This window comes from Nilaparvata lugens, chromosome 13 (assembly GCF_014356525.2).
Source record: "Nilaparvata lugens isolate BPH chromosome 13, ASM1435652v1, whole genome shotgun sequence".
NCBI lineage: Eukaryota > Metazoa > Arthropoda > Insecta > Hemiptera > Delphacidae > Nilaparvata > Nilaparvata lugens.
The window spans coordinates 11,387,919-11,408,491 of NC_052516.1; the positions used below are offsets into that span (position 1 = coordinate 11,387,919).

Consider the following 20,573-nt stretch of genomic DNA (forward strand, 5'->3'; position numbering starts at 1 on the left):
AGAATGTGACTGTTTTTTCACTTTAAAGTTATATTCATGCAATCAATACTAATAAACAATATCAAATCACTGATTTTCACCACATCAATAAATTTTCTCAATAATAAAATCATAACCTTCATTATCTTAAAATACAATTGTAATAATTCCAGTAAAACAAGATGGATAACAAACAACGATTTTTTTATTTTTCAGGAAAAGACCCATTAATTATAATGAGACTGTGCTCTCTCTCCAAGGACGTCCAACTCCACAGAAGAGACGGCGACCCAAGTATGTATTATTTATTCATCAATACATTTTGATAGAAGTATTTCAATATTGCTACTTGATTTGTTGATTAATTAAAATAAATTCATTATCATTTGTAAGATTGTGATAAAATAAAATTGTGATTTTGTGAATTTCAACAAAGTTCTTTTTTTGTGTTTCAATCAAGAAGAAAAAATAAGAAAAAATCTTTCAATGATTTGAACTGAACTCATTGCTAGCGATCAGACACGTGTCTCTGCTAGCAATTACTGCCGGTAAAATGAGTACAACTGGGATTTCAGTTATGTTATATCTAATTTATTTTTATTATTTCTAGAATAGAGTATATTCTGAATTTCTGTATGATGTACTCAATTATTATGTGAATTTGTAATTGTAAAAATCTTGTATATATGGCAAATAAATTGAATTGAATTCAGTTTATTTTGTTTATCAGAGATGGGAGTATGTTTCTGAGAGCATGAGGCAGAGACCCAATCATAATAGAAATTGAATGTGCTGCTTTATACACTATGCTCCCAGAAACATACTCCTATCTCTCTGAAAAATTAATAGTTTTTTCCAAAATGAAAATTAATTATATAGTATCATAGAGAAACAATAGCGTAAGTAGATATCCCATGGTATAGGGAATTTATGTCGAAACTTTTACTGTTATCTCAAGCCGATTACTGTCGATTATTGTCAATTTTTACTGTTTTGTTGGGGTGATAGTGTATGAACGGCACAATTTGAGAGACTACCAGCGTCACACAGCTGCATAGGAAAAAACTACGTGAACTATCGGCTTGGGATAACAGTAAAAGTTGCGACATAAACGCCCTATACCATGGGATATCTACTTATGCTATCGTTTCTCTATGATAGTATCTTTTTGTTTCCAAAACTTTTTGATATAAAACCAATTGGAGATGATGCATGTAATTGCTGCTGTGTTTTATATAAATGTTTTGAAAACAGAAGGATACTATTATTTTTCATTATTTATTTTTGACCGAGCGAAGTGAGGTCTAAGATTCAAGTCGACGGTTCTGCATTTCTTTTAATGTTTAAATGTTTATATGTTGCGCATTTACGGCGAAACGCGGTAATAGATTTTCATGAAATAAAATTGTGATTTTGTGAATTTCAACAAAGTTCTTTTTTTGTGTTTCAATCAAGAAGAAAAAATAAGAAAAAATCTTTCAATGATTTGAACTAAACTCATTGCTAGCGATCAGACACGTGTCTCTGCTAGCAATTACTGCCGGTAAAATGAGTACAACTGGGATTTCAGTTATGTTATATCTAATTTATTTTTATTATTTCTAGAATAGAGTATATTCTGAATTTCTGTATGATGTACTCAATTATTATGTGAATTTGTAATTGTAAAAATCTTGTATATATGGCAAATAAATTGAATTGAATTGAATTCAGTTTATTTTGTTTATCAGAGATGGGAGTATGTTTCTGAGAGCATGAGGCAGAGACCCAATCATAATAGAAATTGAATGTGCTGCTTTATACACTATGCTCCCAGAAACATACTCCTATCTCTCTGAAAAATTAATAGTTTTTTCCAAAATGAAAATTAATTATATAGTATCATAGAGAAACAATAGCGTAAGTAGATATCCCATGGTATAGGGAATTTATGTCGAAACTTTTACTGTTATCTCAAGCCGATTACTGTCGATTATTGTCAATTTTTACTGTTTTGTTGGGGTGATAGTGTATGAACGGCACAATTTGAGAGACTACCAGCGTCACACAGCTGCATAGGAAAAAACTACGTGAACTATCGGCTTGGGATAACAGTAAAAGTTGCGACATAAACGCCCTATACCATGGGATATCTACTTATGCTATCGTTTCTCTATGATAGTATCTTTTTGTTTCCAAAACTTTTTGATATAAAACCAATTGGAGATGATGCATGTAATTGCTGCTGTGTTTTATATAAATGTTTTGAAAACAGATGGATACTATTATTTTTCATTATTTATTTTTGACCGAGCGAAGTGAGGTCTAAGATTCAAGTCGACGGTTCTGCATTTCTTTTAATGTTTAAATGTTTATATGTTGCGCATTTACGGCGAAACGCGGTAATAGATTTTCATGAAATTTGACAGGTATGTTCCTTTTTAAATTGCGCGTCGACGTATATACAAGGTTTTTGGAAATTTTGCATTTCAAGGATAATATAAAAGGAAAAAGGAGCCTCCTTCATACGCCTATAAATATTAGAGTAAAAATCAGACTATAGAACTATTCATCATAAATCAGCTGACAAGTGATTACACAGATGTGTGGAGAAGCCAGTCTATTGCTGTATTTCCATAAGGTCTATAGTTTCAATCAGGTACTTGTGGATGAGAATAATGCATGAGGTCTACTGTTCACAGAACTACTAGTATAGATTTATACAATTTTGATTATTTTTCATTATTTATTTATACAGATCATACAATTTTTTTCAACCACCACGACTAATGCAGGCACAACAGTACCTCATCATTTTTTTATTCATTTATTTGATTCAATTCATAAGTAAACGAAACTGTTACTCTTTACTCGTTACTGCAAATCTTTAAAACATTATACCATAGAGAAAATATAACATATATTATAAGAAGATATCTCATGGTATAGGGCGTTAGTGTTCGAATTTTACTGTTAACTGAAGCTCATGGTCCTAGCAGTTGATTTGGTGAAGCTATGTGATGCTGGTAGTCTCCAATTTTGCTGTTCAATTTTTTTGTCATGTTCCAATTTTACTGTTAACACAAGCCGATAGTCCTCGTAGTTGTTTTTGGTGAAGCTATGTGAATCTGGTAGTCTCCAATTTTGCTATTCAATTTTTTTTCATGTTCCAATCTTACTTTTAACTCAAGCCGATAGTCCTAGTAGTTGTTTTTGGTGAAGCTATGTGACGCTGGTAGTCTCTCATACTGTGCCCTTCTTACACTCTTACACTCCCAACAAAACAGTAATAATCCACAGTATCGTCTTGAGTCAACAAAAAATTGCTTGAAATTTGGAACATATATACTACATCCTATACCATGGGATATCTTATGCTATCTTCCTTCCATGATAGAATAAATAAAAATGACCTGTAGTATAATTGAATAACCTATTAGTATTATTGAGATTATACTAAATTTGTAGAAAACTTGTGGAAAGTGCTCACTAGGTTGACTAAAATGAATTCGACGTTATAATGGAAGTATTTGATTAACATTGGTGTTGCTATCCTTGTCTGTGATTCCACAATCCAAATCGCTCTATCTTCTTCGCTCTACCTCTGCTACGCTGCCAGATCGTTTCATTAACAAATGTATAAATAGGCCTACAATTTTCTAACCAAATATTTGATCTCCTTCATAAAACAATCATTGAAAAATATAACTTCTTGAGGACTTGGAATGTAATATAGCCTAATGTTTATTTTCAAATAAATCTACATCATCAAAATGATAGGGAGAGAAAAAATAAGGTAACCTTGTGCTATTCCTCTACCAAATTTAGATAACACATAATCAGAAATAGGTCAAGTCTTGTCGTTCTTCAATTCACAAAATGTTCGTTCAGTCCTCAAGTTTTTTCACAAAGTAGATTTTCAAATTCAGATGCTTCAAAACTAGACATAGAAGAAATATTTCACATCAAATTGATTAGTTTGAACAGGACTGAACAGTTTGATATCACATGAGATATACCGATATAAGATATCCTCTATACAGGGCAGTAGTAAGGCAGAGAGAATCGACAACATTGTTCTTCCATCTTTCTCCACTGTCATTATAACGTGGACCTCGCTGAAGTGGTGCTCTTGTTATTATTTATACATTGATCTATCATCTGTCCATTCATCTATTCATCTTTTTATGTAGGTACTTATCTATTCCTCTATTCATCCAGTCAGCTGTTGATCTATCTCTTGATTTATCTTTTAATCATGTTTTAAATCTTTTTATTTATGTATTTATTTGTTTTGCAGCCCTGATCACCATATTATAGAGGAGCAACAAAAAGAAGAGGAGCAAAGACTGCAGCAGCTGCAGTCGGAGCTGCAGGCGGAGCAGCTGTTGCAAGAACAGCCACAACAGCAGGATGAGCTTCACGGTAAAAGCATTTCTTTATTCTATTAATTTTTCTTCCAAATTTGTAGTTATGATGATAGTTAAATAGTCCAGGCAACGAATGCTCAAAGAAAGGGGTATAGAGGGAAAAGTTTGGAACACAATTTCCAACTCAACAGCTCTTTTAAGGATAGTAAGAGGATTAACATATCAAAAGTCCTCATCACTACCCATCGTGCTAAAGGTGTGGGGGTGGTTTGAAAGTACCATTTTTCATTTTTTGCATATATCTCGGAAACTATGCATCTAAAGGTGCACGAACATGAGCAATTCACTTTTAATCAGCTGACTATATCTGTATTTTTACAAAAACGGTAAGATATAGATATAAAAAGCTTGGCATCAGCTGATTAAAAGTGAATTGCTCATGTTCGCGGCGCGTAAATCTGTTCGAACCTTCATGAACATTTGTACCCCGTGCAAAACTGAGCTTACAAGATTACCAACAAGTTTTGCCCTCCTCATTTTTTCCGTATCTCTCTTAGTTTCTGGGATATCCGCTCTTTAAGGTGAGACTTTTTTTTGTAAAAACACTTCTGCCTCCAATTTATTCATCATTTCGGCCTTATAATTTTTGAACGATGAAAAAATCTGTGCTGATTATGAGCTTGATAGAGTATCAAATTATCTTCAATTTGATGTATATTTCCCCTTTTTTACGCATTTCCCTACGACTGTTGCGTGAAAGTCAAGTGAAGGTCAACTTGATATCCTGTAGTGGGGTCCACGTTATAATGGCAGTATTTGATTGACATTGGTGTTGCTATCCTTGTCCATCATTCCACAAAACAGATAGCGCTATACTTTTCCAGCTCTGCAATCTTTTGTTGATTAACAGTGTAGAATCATAATTAATCAACAAAATATTACTAACCATAAAAATGTATATTAGCCCATCCAAATAGGCTATATAGACGAATATAATATAATTGATGATTGAAGGATGGGAACGGAAGTCATAGACTGGATCGTTAAAAACAATATTAGTAGTAGAAAATTTATTTTTTACTAGTAGTTCTGCGAACAGTAGACCTCGCTCATGAATACAACTTTCAATATAATGAGAAGGGCCAGTACAGTATGTACAGTATATTGTGAAGATTTCTGGGCCAGTACAGTATGTACAGTATATTGTGAAGATTTAGCCGTGCCATCTACTATTTTCTCCATTGAAATTTAGATGATGAATCGTCTCACAGACTATGGTGAGACGGAAAATGATTCTTAATAAGATGGGTTTGTTGGTGACAATGACAGGAGGTTGCTAATGATGTTTTTCATGAAAAGTGGATTCAATTTTATGGCTTGTTATGCCTATGCAGAATGTTAATGCTCACAAATCGGTTTCCGATCTCATACCAAAAGGAAAAAAAGACTTGACACTGTAGAGCGACACAAAAATGTAGAAAAAATGCATACAATACAATAATTATTGTACCTGATAAACTGAGAATTCAGTTAAAAATAACTTGAATAATAACTTCGATATTAGTAAAATATTCTAATTTATTTTTTATTGTGTTCAATTTTTTTAATATGTGAATATTTCCTATTTTAGTTATAATAATGTGAAATATTTCTTCTATGTTCAGTTTTGAAGCATCTTAATTTTAAAATCTACTTTGTGAAAATATTTTAGGACTAAAAATTTTGTGAATTGAATTGCATGACTTCAAAGACAATTGAGGAATCACGCCCTGACTTATGGGCACCTTTTTTTTAGAACACTCTGTATAACTTTGTTGCAGTTTTGATACTGTGCTTACTTTGTAGATATTTAAGAAACACTTTTGGCGAATTGAGGAATGAATTTCAGTCCTGAGAAGGGAGAAGCTTCACTCATGGAAAGGGGAATCAATTTAAATATTTAAATATAGTTTATGGTTTTAATTTCTATAAATTCAAAATGTTTAGTTTATGTTTATTTTTGGACGAAAATAGATCTTGAACGTTTTACAGTAGAAACATAACCTATTTTTTGGACATTTTATTAATTTATCAAAATTTGGGAATGGAATAGATTCGGGCTAAGCCTGTTGCTCCTTCCTAATCATATTTATATGATTTGTGATTTTGTCCATGAATAAATAAATAAATTTCATGATTTCATGTATCTCATTAGAAACTACATCCTCTTTCCTTGAAAGTAGATTTTGAATTATCTCGAGGTCCACGTTTTAATGGCCGTGGAGAATGATAGAACAGCATTGCCGATTCTCTGCCTTAAATAGAGGATAGGCCCATCTGATGTAACAGTGACTGTTGTTCATTTTGTTCAACATGCCCGCCCAATCATATTTCAATTATTTTTATAATAATAATTGTTTTCTTTTCATTTTATTCAGGACACGAACCAGGGACAATAATGTGGGGTCGTTTGGGGAAACTTCCCCACATCCCTTGTGTGGTTTCCCCAGACACAACAGGTCATCACTTTGACGTGAAGGGTAAGTGCAAATAACTACCATAGAGAAAAGACTAGATGAAGGGGTTATAATACAAGGGGTCCAAGTGACATAGTGTTGGTTTCGAGAAAATTGAGTCTAAAGTTTACTTACATTACCTTAGGTTGGGTTAGGTTAGGTTAGGTTAGTTAGGTTAGGTTAGGTTAGGTTAGGTTAGTTAGGTTAGGTTAGGTTAGGTTATTCTTCATTCATGAAATGAATATAGAAATGATATTTACCTATTCCTATAACTATTCAGTATACTTTAACCAAATCAAACGTACAGTTTCATGTCTCAAATTGCTCTCCTTTCTCAATTATCAGCCAAATAGTGATAAGTATCACTTGTACCCCTTGTTTACCAAACAAAACTCTATTGTCTAGCTACACATAAATCTATCAAATTTACCAGCAATTGAACAATGTTTAATGACCTCATTGCAATATTATCAGATTCGCTAATTGATTCTTGAGGTATCTTTAGCTTTGTGACATGGGTTAATCAAGGTTAAATTCAATTTGATGGATACGAGCAACCGTTGTCGTGTTAACAGGGCATCCAAGTCACTTGGACCCCTTGTTTAATCAAATGAACGGCTGTTTGAAAATGTAGTTTGAAAATTTTAGACCAGATGTCAGCACTGATTAGACTTACGCTTATACCTCTTGTATACTAGATTTTTACCACTTTCAGCTATCGATTACTGTTTAGCTAACTCAAAAAAATGAAAAATGTCACTTGGACCCCTGTATTCTGATCCCCTCAGATAATATCTTTCCCCAACGTCACTACCGTAGCAATTTTGAATTTTACTTCATTTTTTAAATTGGAAGTTGGCCATTCGTTGAATGTTTTCGATACAGAATTCAAAGAGAAAATGAATGGCAAATGTCTATTATAGACTTATTTTACATCTTTCTCTTCTGAAATAAATTCTCTACAAGCTCTGTGAGAAAATATTTTGTGTTTATTGTTCATTTAACATAGTAAATCTGCTTCAAACCTTGAAGGAACTTGTTTTAACATAGTTGAATCAAATTCTATCATCTTTATTATAATAAAGGAATGGACTGGCTTTTACTCGTATGGGATAGAAAACTTTTGCGTGATGCATCAGAACTACTGGACTGATTAACTTGACATTTTGCAAATAGATTATCAATTCACCGAGGATGGTTATACGCCCATTTTCAATTCTACAAGATATCAGTAGGTCAAGTTTGTCAAGCTTCTGCTAGAACCCTTACGGACCACGGGTTACCTCCTGCTAGTATAGAATAAAGAGGTTATATAGATGTTATATAGAATATAGATATTCTGTGATCTTATTGAATGTTGTTATTCTTCTTTGTCCAGTTTTTTCTTCTTTCTTGTTCTCTTCTTTTTATTATTCTTCTTGTATCCATCTTCTCATATCTTCTTCTTCCTCCTCCTATCTTCTTCATCTTCTCCTTTCTTTTTCCTTCTCCCCTTCTTTATCTTCCACCCTCTTCACAAGTCTTCTTCTTCTTCTCTTCTTCTTCTTCTTCTTCTTCTCTTCTTCTTCTTCTTCTTCTTCTTCTTCTTCTTCTTCTTCTGTCTTCTTCTTCTTCTTCTTCTTCTTCTTCTTCTGTCTTCTTCTTCTTCTTCTTCTTCTGTCTTCTTCTTCTTCTGTCTTCTTCTTCTTCTCCTGTCTTCTTATTCCTTTGTCTTTGTCTGTTTTCTCCCTTTCCTGGCTTAAAACTGTTTGTTGTATAAACTAGTATTATGCAAACTATGTAGCAGTATAAGTTGTAAACGTTGGTTTGTTTGCAAACTTGAAGCCCCGCACACACACACACACACACACACACACACACACACCACACACACACACACACATCGATTTTTGTTCCTATGATATTTTGCCGTTCTTATAAACTTTATTAGGATGATTTTAAACAGATGATGTTTGTCAAGTTCGTTCCAACCTGATATAGAATTCATAAGGATGGAAAAATATCGTACCAACAAAAATCGATGTGTCTGTAACTGGATAAACAGTTTTGAACGTACTCTATGCAAACTAAACTAAACTGCAGCAGTTTTAAACGTGGTTTTGTTTGCTTTAAACGTGGTTTTGTTTGCTTTAAACGTGGTTTTGTTTGCTTTAAACGTAGTTTTGTTTGCTTTAAACGTGGTTTTGTTTGCTTTAAACGTGGTTTTGTTGTTTGCAGTGTGCGCGAAAAGGGTGGAGAGACGCCAGAACGTCATGTGGCTCGACCGTTCGGGCCGTCACAGCTGGGTGGGGGCGTCTGCCCTCACCCCCTTCAACCCCCTGACGGCCGACGGTCGGGTCGAGCCATACGAGGCACTCAAGGCCACCATCCTCGCAGTGAGTATTTCATCTCCTCTTCAGTAGTCGTATCTATCGTAGAGAAAAGACAGCATAGATATCTAATAATCAAATCCAATACATATTTTTCCACAAAGTGAAGAATTTAAAAGTTGCACATAACCTTTATTTGGACTTAAATTTATTTAATGAAACTTGGATGAAAAGAAGTTTTGGACTGTAGTCTGTCTCTTTGTCTTCAAGAACGTAGTGAATAATAAATGAATAAATACTTGATTTCTGAGGTCAAACTGAAGTGTACATGTGTTCTTATATAGAATACAAAGTTGCACAAAAGCCGGTTAAATTTTAACCGTGATTGATTCCACGAGATTCAATCAGAGAATCCGTCTTTTTAAAAAATCCTTCTCTGATTGGTTCTGCTGAAATTAACCACGGTTAAAATTTAACCGGCTTTTGTGCAATTGGGCCTTGATCTTTGTCCTCAAGTTTATTGTAAATGATGAATAAATAAATAAATAATAAATCAATTGAAATACACCTGCAGTTGTGTCAAACATCTTCTATGTTTGGTTTAGAGGCTTCTAAATTTGAGAATCTACTTAGTGAAAATAATTAATGACTGTATTCTGTCATAGAGGAACAATAGCATAAGTAGATATCCCATTGTATACGGAATTTATGTCGCAACTTTTACTGTTATCTCAAGCCGATTACTGTCGATTATTGTCAATTTTTACTGTTTTGTTGGGGTTATGGTTTTGAGAACGGCATCATTTGAGAGACTACCAGTGTCACACAGCTGCATAGGAAAGAACTACGTGAACTATATCGGCTTGGGATAACAGTAAAAGTTGCGACATGAACGCCCTCTACCATGTGATATCTACTTATGCTAGGTATCGTTTCTGTATGATTCTGTGTAGGGAACAACTGCAAGACTTAACCTATTTCGGACTATGTGTAACCTTATCTAAATTGGGAAGAGGGACAGCACAAGGTTACCTTATTTTTTCTCTCCCTATCATTCTGATGATTTACTCATTGTATAAATCTATCAATATAGAATAAAGAATGAAGTTACATATTCAAATATTGTGAATATTCCCCACGAAGACACAGTCTCTATAAGAACACTTGATTCGACCTCAGAAATCATAAAGATGAATTAGATCGCATAAAACTACAAATTAATAAGAAATCTATGCCTACATTTTGTGAAAAAGAAATAGACAGAATGCAGCTAAGTTTAAGCATAATGATTGAGTATAGACATGGAGAAAAGATACCATAAGAAGATAGATAATCCATGGTATAGGTCGTTCATGTTCCAATGTCACTGTTAACTCAAGCCGATAGTCCTAGTAATTGTTTTTGGTGAAGCTATGTGACGCTGGTAGTCTCTCATACTGTGCCGTTCTTACACTATCGCACTCCCAACAACACACTAATAATAGACAGTAATCGGCTTGAGTTGACGAAAAATTGGGGGGAAATTTGGGGCATGAACGACCTTAATCTATTATCTTGAGAAACGAACTTTATCTTTGTTGAAGTTCTGACACTGTGTTACTAGTAAATATTTGAGAAAACACTTACTTTTTCTTGGAGACTTGGAGTCTCAGCCTGAGGCTGATGAAGCTCCTCTTCAGGAGTGAAATGCATTGCTCAAGATTCCAAGAAAAAGTAAGTGTTTTCTCAAAAATTTACTAGTAACACAGTGTCAGAACTTCAACAAAGTTATTATATAGTGTTTCGTCATGGAAAGCAACTTCAATTTGAACTTTATTATCTATTATCTTACGACCTTTATCTATATAGAAGAAATTGGATGAAAACACTTTACTCACTTGGGCTACTTTTTAACAAATTAATAAAAACAAAATAAAAATCTTGAAGTACCCTTTATTTAAAAAAAACTTTAAAATAGTTCAACTTTATTTTAACGTTTTTAAAAAAATAAGGGTACTTCAAGATTTTTATATTGTTTTTATTAATTTAAGAAATTGGATATCTTCTTAAGCTGTTTTTCTTCTCTTACCTTTTTTCACTTATCCTCTCTTCACTTTTTTTTAACATTCACTAATTATTTTTGTTTTTATGATGAATTATATTTTGAGAGAGCGGACCATATTTTGGGTTCTAACCTGTTGCTTCAATCATTGTATAAATGTGGATAAATAAAAAAATGTTTGGACAAAAATTTTGTGTAGTTGAGAAGTTGATATTACAAACATTTTGTGTAGTTGAGAAGTTGATATTGTGGTAATTATTCATTTAAAATGAAAAAGATTGGAAAATTGTCTAAAAACCACAGATTTATTGATACTTAGAAAGACCGGTTTCGGTTATTACACCATTGTCAATCTCTGATGAACTGCAATCATGGAAACAGCTTGATATTCCTGCTCAAAATATAATTTGACAATAATTTAGTAGGGATAAAGCAGGATTTCTATTCGCTGATAATTTTCTGTGTTGTTTTACAGTCAAAGCCGAAGTCGGCCGCCAAGAAGGCCGCTCCAAGACGCCCCCGCCGTGCCTCAAGTCTGGCTGTGAGCCTGGCTTGGGGCATTGGTGAGGCCCTAAAGTTAATGTGCCTTCCAAAGTAAGTATTATATATATTCAAGGTTTAACGCCAATCAAATTTAATCAACGATCAAGGAGCTCCCCAATCAATGAAATGAGACACAGCATAGTTCTGTCCCAGTTTCATGGCTAATTCATTGACAACTTATAATATAATAGAATAAATTTTATTTCACTTGCTCAAAATGCAATACAATATGGATATATAGTACATAGTATATATTTATGCATTATACAATATTATTACAAAGCATTTAAAAATAAATAAATAAAAAGTATATAATACATAACTAGCATATTACCTATTTGTTTATAAATAATAAACTGTAGGCTAAATTTTAAAATTTGAAGGGAATTTTGTATTATGACCAAATGAACATAAAATATATCTTTTCGAAAATACAAATATATTATATCAATTGACATTGTACAACCAAAAAATAATGTATAATATGCATATTGATGCAAGTGGAATAAATACTAGCTTGCAAAGTGAGAGAAATATCAACTCCCAAATAATAACTCCTGCAAGCAGGAGTCGTTTGGTTCTTCAAGCGCACACACACACACGCACACACACACACACACACACACACACACACACACATTCACACATTAAAAAAATTATAAATGCCTAATAGGACTCGAATTTTGAGATACAAAATTATTCAAAGTTTGTATAATCATGTTCAATGCAGCACAATAAACCATTCCTCAACATCATTTGGATGAGCTTCGAAAAGCCAAGGCTTTAGTTTTGATTTTAATTTTTTCAAGGTTCTCAAATTTTTAATCTCTGCAGGCAGAATATTGTAGAACTTCGGCCCAAGAAATAGAAAGCACTTCTGAAAGAGAGTACAGCTTGCTTTAGGGCATCTCACCAATCCCAGAGTTATCTGCCGCGTTTGCTGGGAATGATTACCCTCAACCATGGGCTGACCATAGCTTCCACTCATCCTGTAGAATAGAGCTAGGACCTTGAAGACGTACATATGTCTGAGAGGCAATGCATTTATCCGTCTGAAGAAAGGGAAAGAATGGGTTTGTCTGTGAACTCCAAATATAACTCGAACTGCTGCTTTTTGTAATGTAATTATTGATTTGAATTGAGAAATGTAAGTTGAAGCCCAGCATGTTATCCCATAATCCAATTTGGAGTTAAGGAAAGCAAAGTATAGTTGACGGAAAATATTTGGGAAAGGAATTGCCTTAGATTATAGAAAACTCTTAACAAGTAGAATAGATGCTTCCTTAGACCCAGAACATGGATGATATTCCATGACAATTTATCATCTACAACCAACCAAGATATCTCATAGACTGATTTCTTTCTACAACAGTGCAGTTACACTGCATCCTATTGCAGTCAATTTCATGATAGAAAATAGGGACATTCAACATGAGTGGTGATGACAAAGAAAAAGTTAAGTAATTTTTTTTTGCAGCATTTAGTGTTAACTTATTGTAATTAAACCAAAGGCGGAGTGTATCAAGATCTTGCTGCATCATCACTTGCAGTTCTTCAACATTTTTAGATGAGTAAGAGAATGCAGTGTCATCAGCAAAAGACGTTGCAATGCCATTGAAAAATAAAAGGAAAGAACTGGCTTATACACAAACGGGATAGGAAATTCACGAAGAAATTATAAGCAAAATTTCAATTTTTAACCCAGGATGGTTGTAGGCATATTTTGAATTCCTCAAAATCTCAGTAGGTCAAGTTATCAGTTTGTCAAGTTTCAATATTCACGAATGACGCATCATCGCGTCTCAACTACTCTACTAATTAACTTGAAATTTTGCTTATAGATTAACCCAGGATGGTTGTAGGCATATTTTAAATACATCAACCAATCACAGAAGCCTTCTTTTGTAAAAGTTTTCCAGATTGGTTCTCCCGACATTAATTACAATTAAAATTGAACCAGCTTTTGTGCAACTGGCCCTTAACTTGTTATCAAATTACATAAGATTTAATTCAATTTGAATCATCAATGTGGAACATAGTTTTCTTTTCTACGGTAATTCTCAAGAAATTAATTTGCTGTACAGAGGTATAGAGAGATAACACTTCAAGTAGGAAAAATGCTATGAGGAATTGTATTTATTTCCGTTATTTTCACAAATTCACTTGATTTATTATAAAATTATTAAATATTACACATTTTTTAAATTACTACAGACTACAGACAAAACGTTTCCAATTCTTATCACTGAAATTGATCACTGATTATTTTTGCTGACTCCTAACATTTTTTTTCATTGTTTTTCAGCGCCGAACGCCTTGCCAACCTCCTGGGACAGTAAATATTCCAGTAACTGCACAGTCACAATTCGTCACAGTTCCAGTAACTGCTCCAGCAACAGTTCCAGTACCAGTTCCAGGCACAGTAGCAGCATGCAGTAAGCTTGTCATAAAATTTCAAATTCTAAGCTTGCCAGTTATTCATGTAATTGCCAGTAATTTTGCCAGTTGATCTAGTGAATGTAGACAGTTTTCTTTTTCAGCAATTTTCAGCTTCTTGACTTCAATGTACAGCACTCTAACTGAAATCAACGAAAGAATGACTTCAATTTTTTAGCCACATTTACATCAGTGTAATTTTAGATTTAATTAATTATTGCAAGCATTTCCTTTTAAATGAATAGGACTTTCCTTAATGAATAGGGACTTTACTTATGGCTGTGCAAAGGCTAAAAATAAACTTTCTACTCGTGATATTTTTCAAAGTTTTTGATTTGTATATCATCAAGCTATCAAAATGAAAGAGTTTTCTCAGAAAAACATTTTTTTCTGATCATTTACTTTTTGAGATATGAGTGTCTAAAGTTTAAATTTTTGGGACAGAACATTTCAAATTCGGTAAGAGATAAATCCATGAGATTTAGAGCATAGATTCTTCATGGTATTGTTGATCTAGGAAAACAAAAATTTTCTGTAAATATCAATTTTTGAAAGTTATTCAATTTACCAAAAATAACTCAACTAAAAGTTATTTTCTGCTATTTTCAGTAAATTGAATAACTATCTTGAAAATTGATAATTTCAGAAAATTTTTGTTTTACTAGATCAACAATATCATGAAGAATCCTTCCTCTAAATATCATGGATTTATATCGTACCGAATTTGAAATGTTCTGTTCCAAAAATTCAAGCTTAAGTCGTTCATATCTCAAAAAGTAATGTTTTCCTGAGAAAACTTTTTCATTTTGATAGCTTGATGATATACAAATCGAAATACTTGGAAAAATATCACGAGTAGAAATTTTATTTCACTTGCTCAAAATGCAATACAATATGGATATATAGTACATAGTATATATTTATGCATTATACAATATTATTACAAAGCATTTAAAAATAAATAAATAAAAAGTATATAATAAATAACTGCATATTACCTATTTGTTTATAAATAATAAACTGTAGGCTAAATTTTAAAATTTGAAGGGAATTTTGTATTATGACCAAATGAACATAAAATATATCTTTTCGAAAATACAAATATATTATATCAATTGACATTGTACAACCAAAAAATAATGTATAATATGCATATTGATGCAAGTGGAATAAATACTAGCTTGCAAAGTGAGAGAAATATCAACTCCCAAATAATAACTCCTGCAAGCAGGAGTCGTTTGGTTCTTCAAGCGCACACACACACACGCACACACACACACACACACACACACACACATTCACACATTAAAAAAATTATAAATGCCTAATAGGACTCGAATTTTGAGATACAAAATTATTCAAAGTTTGTATAATCATGTTCAATGCAGCACAATAAACCATTCCTCAACATCATTTGGATGAGCTTCGAAAAGCCAAGGCTTTAGTTTTGATTTTAATTTTTTCAAGGTTCTCAAATTTTTAATCTCTGCAGGCAGAATATTGTAGAACTTCGGCCCAAGAAATAGAAAGCACTTCTGAAAGAGAGTACAGCTTGCTTTAGGGCATCTCACCAATCCCAGAGTTATCTGCCGCGTTTGCTGGGAATGATTACCCTCAACCATGGGCTGACCATAGCTTCCACTCATCCTGTAGAATAGAGCTAGGACCTTGAAGACGTACATATGTCTGAGAGGCAATGCATTTATCCGTCTGAAGAAAGGGAAAGAATGGGTTTGTCTGTGAACTCCAAATATAACTCGAACTGCTGCTTTTTGTAATGTAATTATTGATTTGAATTGAGAAATGTAAGTTGAAGCCCAGCATGTTATCCCATAATCCAATTTGGAGTTAAGGAAAGCAAAGTATAGTTGACGGAAAATATTTGGGGAAAGGAATTGCCTTAGATTATAGAAAACTCTTAACAAGTAGAATAGATGCTTCCTTAGACCCAGAACATGGATGATATTCCATGACAATTTATCATCTACAACCAACCCAAGATATCTCATAGACTGATTTCTTTCTACAACAGTGCAGTTACACTGCATCCTATTGCAGTCAATTTCATGATAGAAAATAGGGACATTCAACATGAGTGGTGATGACAAAGAAAAAGTTAAGTAATTTTTTTTTGCAGCATTTAGTGTTAACTTATTGTAATTAAACCAAAGGCGGAGTGTATCAAGATCTTGCTGCATCATCACTTGCAGTTCTTCAACATTTTTAGATGAGTAAGAGAATGCAGTGTCATCAGCAAAAGACGTTGCAATGCCATTGAAAAATAAAAGGAAAGAACTGGCTTATACACAAACGGGATAGGAAATTCACGAAGAAATTATAAGCAAAATTTCAATTTTTAACCCAGGATGGTTGTAGGCATATTTTGAATTCCTCAAAATCTCAGTAGGTCAAGTTATCAGTTTGTCAAGTTTCAATATTCACGAATGACGCATCATCGCGTCTCAACTACTCTACTAATTAACTTGAAATTTTGCTTATAGATTAACCCAGGATGGTTGTAGGCATATTTTAAATACATCAAAATCTCAGTAGGTCAAATTATCAGTTTGTCAAGTTTCAATATTCACGAATGACGCATCATCGCGTCTCAACCACTCTACTAATTAACTTAAAATTTTGCTTTTAGATTAACCCAGGATGGTTGTAGGCATATTTTAAATACCTCAAAATCTCAGTAGGTCAAGTTATCAGTTTGTCAAGTTTCTAATTAGACTCTTACGCAGCTCGGTTTACCTGCTGGTCATAAATAAGTAAAAAGCCGATTACTGTCTATTATTGTCGATTTTTACTGTTTTGGCCGGGTGAGAGTGTATGAATGGCACAATATGAGAGACTGCCAGCGTCACACAGCTTCAAGGGAAAGAATTTATTTCTTGGACTATCGGCTTGAGATAACAGTAAAAGTTACGGGTCGATGTCAAACGAGGCAAACGACAGAAAAGTCCTGCGACAGTCGAGACCAGCGACGGTAGAGACCGGCGACATTCGAGGCCAGCGACGGTAGAGGACTCCTGAAAAAGTGGCCTCAAATGTCGCTTGCGTTAGGGGACAGTTGAGGCCACTCTAATTTTTGTACAGCCCCGACAGTCGAGACCTACGACGGGAGAGGACTCCTGAAAAAGTGGCCTCAAATGTCGCCTGCGTTAGGCGACAGTTGAGTCACTCTAATTTTCGTACACTCTCGACAGTCGAGGCCTACGACCGTAGAGGACTGTAAAACAGTCCTCTACGGTCGTAGGCCTCGAATGTCGTCGGCCTCGACTGTCGCGTCCCCAAAGTTACGACATAAACTCCCTATACCATGGGATATTTACTTACGCTATTGTTTCTCTATGATATTGGTGTTGCTAGCATTGTCTATCATTCCACAAAGCAGATGGTACTCTCGAAAAAATTTGTTGAATTCAAGTGATGTGACACATATAAAACTGTTTTTCTAAGATAACTCTCTCCTTTTCCAGCTCCGCTGAGTTGCCAGATCGTTTTTAAGAATAAATATAAAATTTCATCCCAATCGTTGAAAAAATATATAATTTTTCCGAGGAAAAAATATTAACTACCATTCTAAAGAAGAGTAAACAGTTGATATTACATTAGATATATCGGTATCACCTATCTTCCATAGAAGGCAGTGAAAAGGCAGAGGATCGGCAACTCTGTTCTTCTATCTTTCTCAACTGCCATTATAACGTGGACCTCACTATAGTACTTGGTTCACCGTGATGTAATGGTGTATTACATTTAATTTTTCCCCCTTTGTCTGTAGCGTTCTATCTTAACCTATTAGGACCGGTTGCACAAAAACTGGTTAAATTTTAATTGTGATTAATTTCACAAGAAACAACCAGAAAAGCCTTTATTTCTAGAAAAAACCTTCTCTGATCGTGTGTTTGATCACGATTAAATTTAACTGGTTGAATTTTGATTGTGATTAACTTCATTAACCAATCACAGAAGCCTTCTTTTGAAAAAGTTTTCCAGATTGGTTCTCCCGACATTAATTACGATTAAAATTTAACCAGCTTTTGTGCAACTGGCCCTTAACTTGTTCTCAAATTAAATAAGATTTAATTCAATTTGAATCATCTATGTGGAACATCGAGTTTTTTTACTACGGTAATTCTCAAGAAATTAATTTGCTGTACAGAGGTATAGAGAGATACCACTTCAAGTAGGAAAAATGCTATGAGGAATTGTATTTATTTCCGTTATTTTCACAAATTCACTTGATTTATTATAAAATTATTCAATATTACACATTTTTTAAATTACTACAGACTACAGACAAAACGTTTCCAATTCTTATCACTGAACTTGATCACTGATTATTTTTGCTGACTCCTAACATTTTTGTTCATTGTTTTTCAGCGCCGAACGCCTTGCCAACCTCCTGGGACAGTAAATATTCCAGTAACTGCACAGTCACAATTCGTCACAGTTCCAGCAACTGCTCCAGCAACAGTTCCAGTACCAGTTCCAGGCACAGTAGCAGCATGCAGTAAGCTTGTCATAAAATTTCAAATTCTAAGCTTGCCAGTTATTCATGTAATTGCCAGTAATTTTGCCAGTTGATCTAGTGAATGTAGACAGTTTTCTTTTTCAGCAATTTTCAGCTTTTTGACTTCAATGTACAGCACTCTTAACTGAAATCAACGAAAGAATGACTTCAATTTTTTAGCCACATTTACATCAGTGTAATTTTAGATTTAATTAACTATTGCAAGCATTTCCTTTTAAATGAATAGGACTTTCCTTAATGAACTTTACTTATGGCTGTGCAAAGGCTAAAAATAAACTTTCTACTCGTGATATTTTTCAAAGTTTTTGATTTGTATATCATCAAGCTATCAAAATGAAAGAGTTTTCTCAGAAAAACATTTTTTTCTGATCATTTACTTTTTGAGATATGAGTGTCTAAAGTTAAAATTTTTGGGACAGAACATTTCAAATTCGGTAAGAGATAAATCCATGAGATTTAGAGCATAGATTCTTCATGGTATTGTTGATCTAGGAAAAAAAAATTTTTCTGAAAATATCAATTTTTGAAAGTTATTCAATTTACCAAAAATAACTCAACTAAAAGTTATTTTCTGCTTTTTTCAGTAAATTGAATAACTATCTTGAAAATTGATAATTTCAGAAAATTTTTGTTTTACTAGATCAACGATATCATGAAGAATCCATCCTCTAAATATCATAGATTTATATCGTACCGAATTTGAAATGTTCTGTCCCAAAAATTCAAGCTTAAGTCGCTCATATCTCAAAAAGTAATGTTTTCCTGAGAAAACTTTTTCATTTTTGATAGCTTGATGATATACAAATCGAAATACTTGAAAAAATATCACGAGTAGAAATTTTATTTTTAGCCTTTGCACAGCCTCAAATGAGTACGGACTTTTTCAATTCTTTGTTGAATAGACAGTATTTAAAATATATAGACTTCCGGGTTTATGAAATGAAGATAGAATAACTCAACAAATTTAGACTTAGCTATTCTTAATTCAAATTCGATTTGTGACTAAAAATAAATATTTTTCAATGATTTTCCCTACTAAGACATGTCTTAGCGTTGGAACCCCAAACTCATGAAGCAAATTCCTACTAGAATTAAGTCTGGGCCGTCTTAGAGCGGCTCTAAATGCAGGGTAAATATTCTAATGACGTGTCAGAGGTTGACTATATAAGGTCGTGTCAAAGTAAGACCACCCCATAATTCTATTCCATATTGACTAATTCAATGTTTATCAGTAGGAGTGTGATGCTTGATTTAATAATGCTTGGAAAGGTATAGAGATTGCACATTCTACAATTTGAGTTTGTAATTTGAATATTTTGAAAATTATTTTTGAATTAATTTGAGGTAAGGGAACCCATGTGAGGTACCTTCTACAAACTGAGTTTGTAATTTGAATCTAAAATCTTTATAAATATTTGAAATCTTGATATCTGTTTGAATCCCTGGAATAACTATTTGAAATTTTGTTATCTTTTCTAAATCTTATCTCTGCTCTCTCAGCCGGTCCTGCCTGGTATGGGTTCAGCTCGCCAGGGGCGATTGGTGACTGAAAATAGACCTATTACTGAAGAGGGGGTGACTGGAAATAGATTTATTACCGAAGAGGGGATAAAATGAGCTTGGAACCGTAGGATAGGGGGTGGAAAGGAATGATTACTCCCGGCCAGGATGGACTCCCTCAGCGCCTCGTGTGGCTCAACCTCGCCAGCGGCCCTTAGGGGGTTGAAAGGGGTAAGGGCGGATACCCACACCCAACATTGACGGCCCGTTCCGTCGAGCCACACCACGTTATGGCGCCGCTGGACGCTTTTCGCGTAATAAGTCGATTAGTAATTTGTCGATTAGTAATTAGTCGATTCAGTAATTAGTCGATTCAAACTC

General features: G+C 33.8%; 2 protein-coding genes across 5 annotated transcripts in view; one reads left to right on the forward strand and one right to left on the reverse strand.

The window, feature by feature from the left end:
- The window catches only part of LOC111058059, a 36,032-nt gene extending 21,835 nt beyond the window's left edge, over positions 1 to 14,197 (forward strand). The window contains exons 7-12 of the mRNA XM_039439827.1: positions 196 to 273; positions 4,259 to 4,383; positions 6,746 to 6,847; positions 9,041 to 9,198; positions 11,649 to 11,767; positions 14,022 to 14,197. Coding sequence (XP_039295761.1) covers positions 196 to 273; positions 4,259 to 4,383; positions 6,746 to 6,847; positions 9,041 to 9,198; positions 11,649 to 11,767; positions 14,022 to 14,055 — 616 coding nt within the window. The 3' untranslated portion in view covers positions 14,056 to 14,197. The remainder of the gene's footprint in view (positions 1 to 195; positions 274 to 4,258; positions 4,384 to 6,745; positions 6,848 to 9,040; positions 9,199 to 11,648; positions 11,768 to 14,021) is intronic.
- Positions 14,125 to 20,573, reverse strand: part of LOC120354018 — a 32,958-nt gene continuing 26,509 nt past the window's right edge. For all 4 annotated transcript variants that reach the window (XR_005572777.1, XR_005572775.1, XR_005572776.1 and 1 more), the window contains one exon: positions 14,125 to 14,295. The gene's annotated coding sequence lies outside the window, so the exon portion shown is untranslated. The remainder of the gene's footprint in view (positions 14,296 to 20,573) is intronic.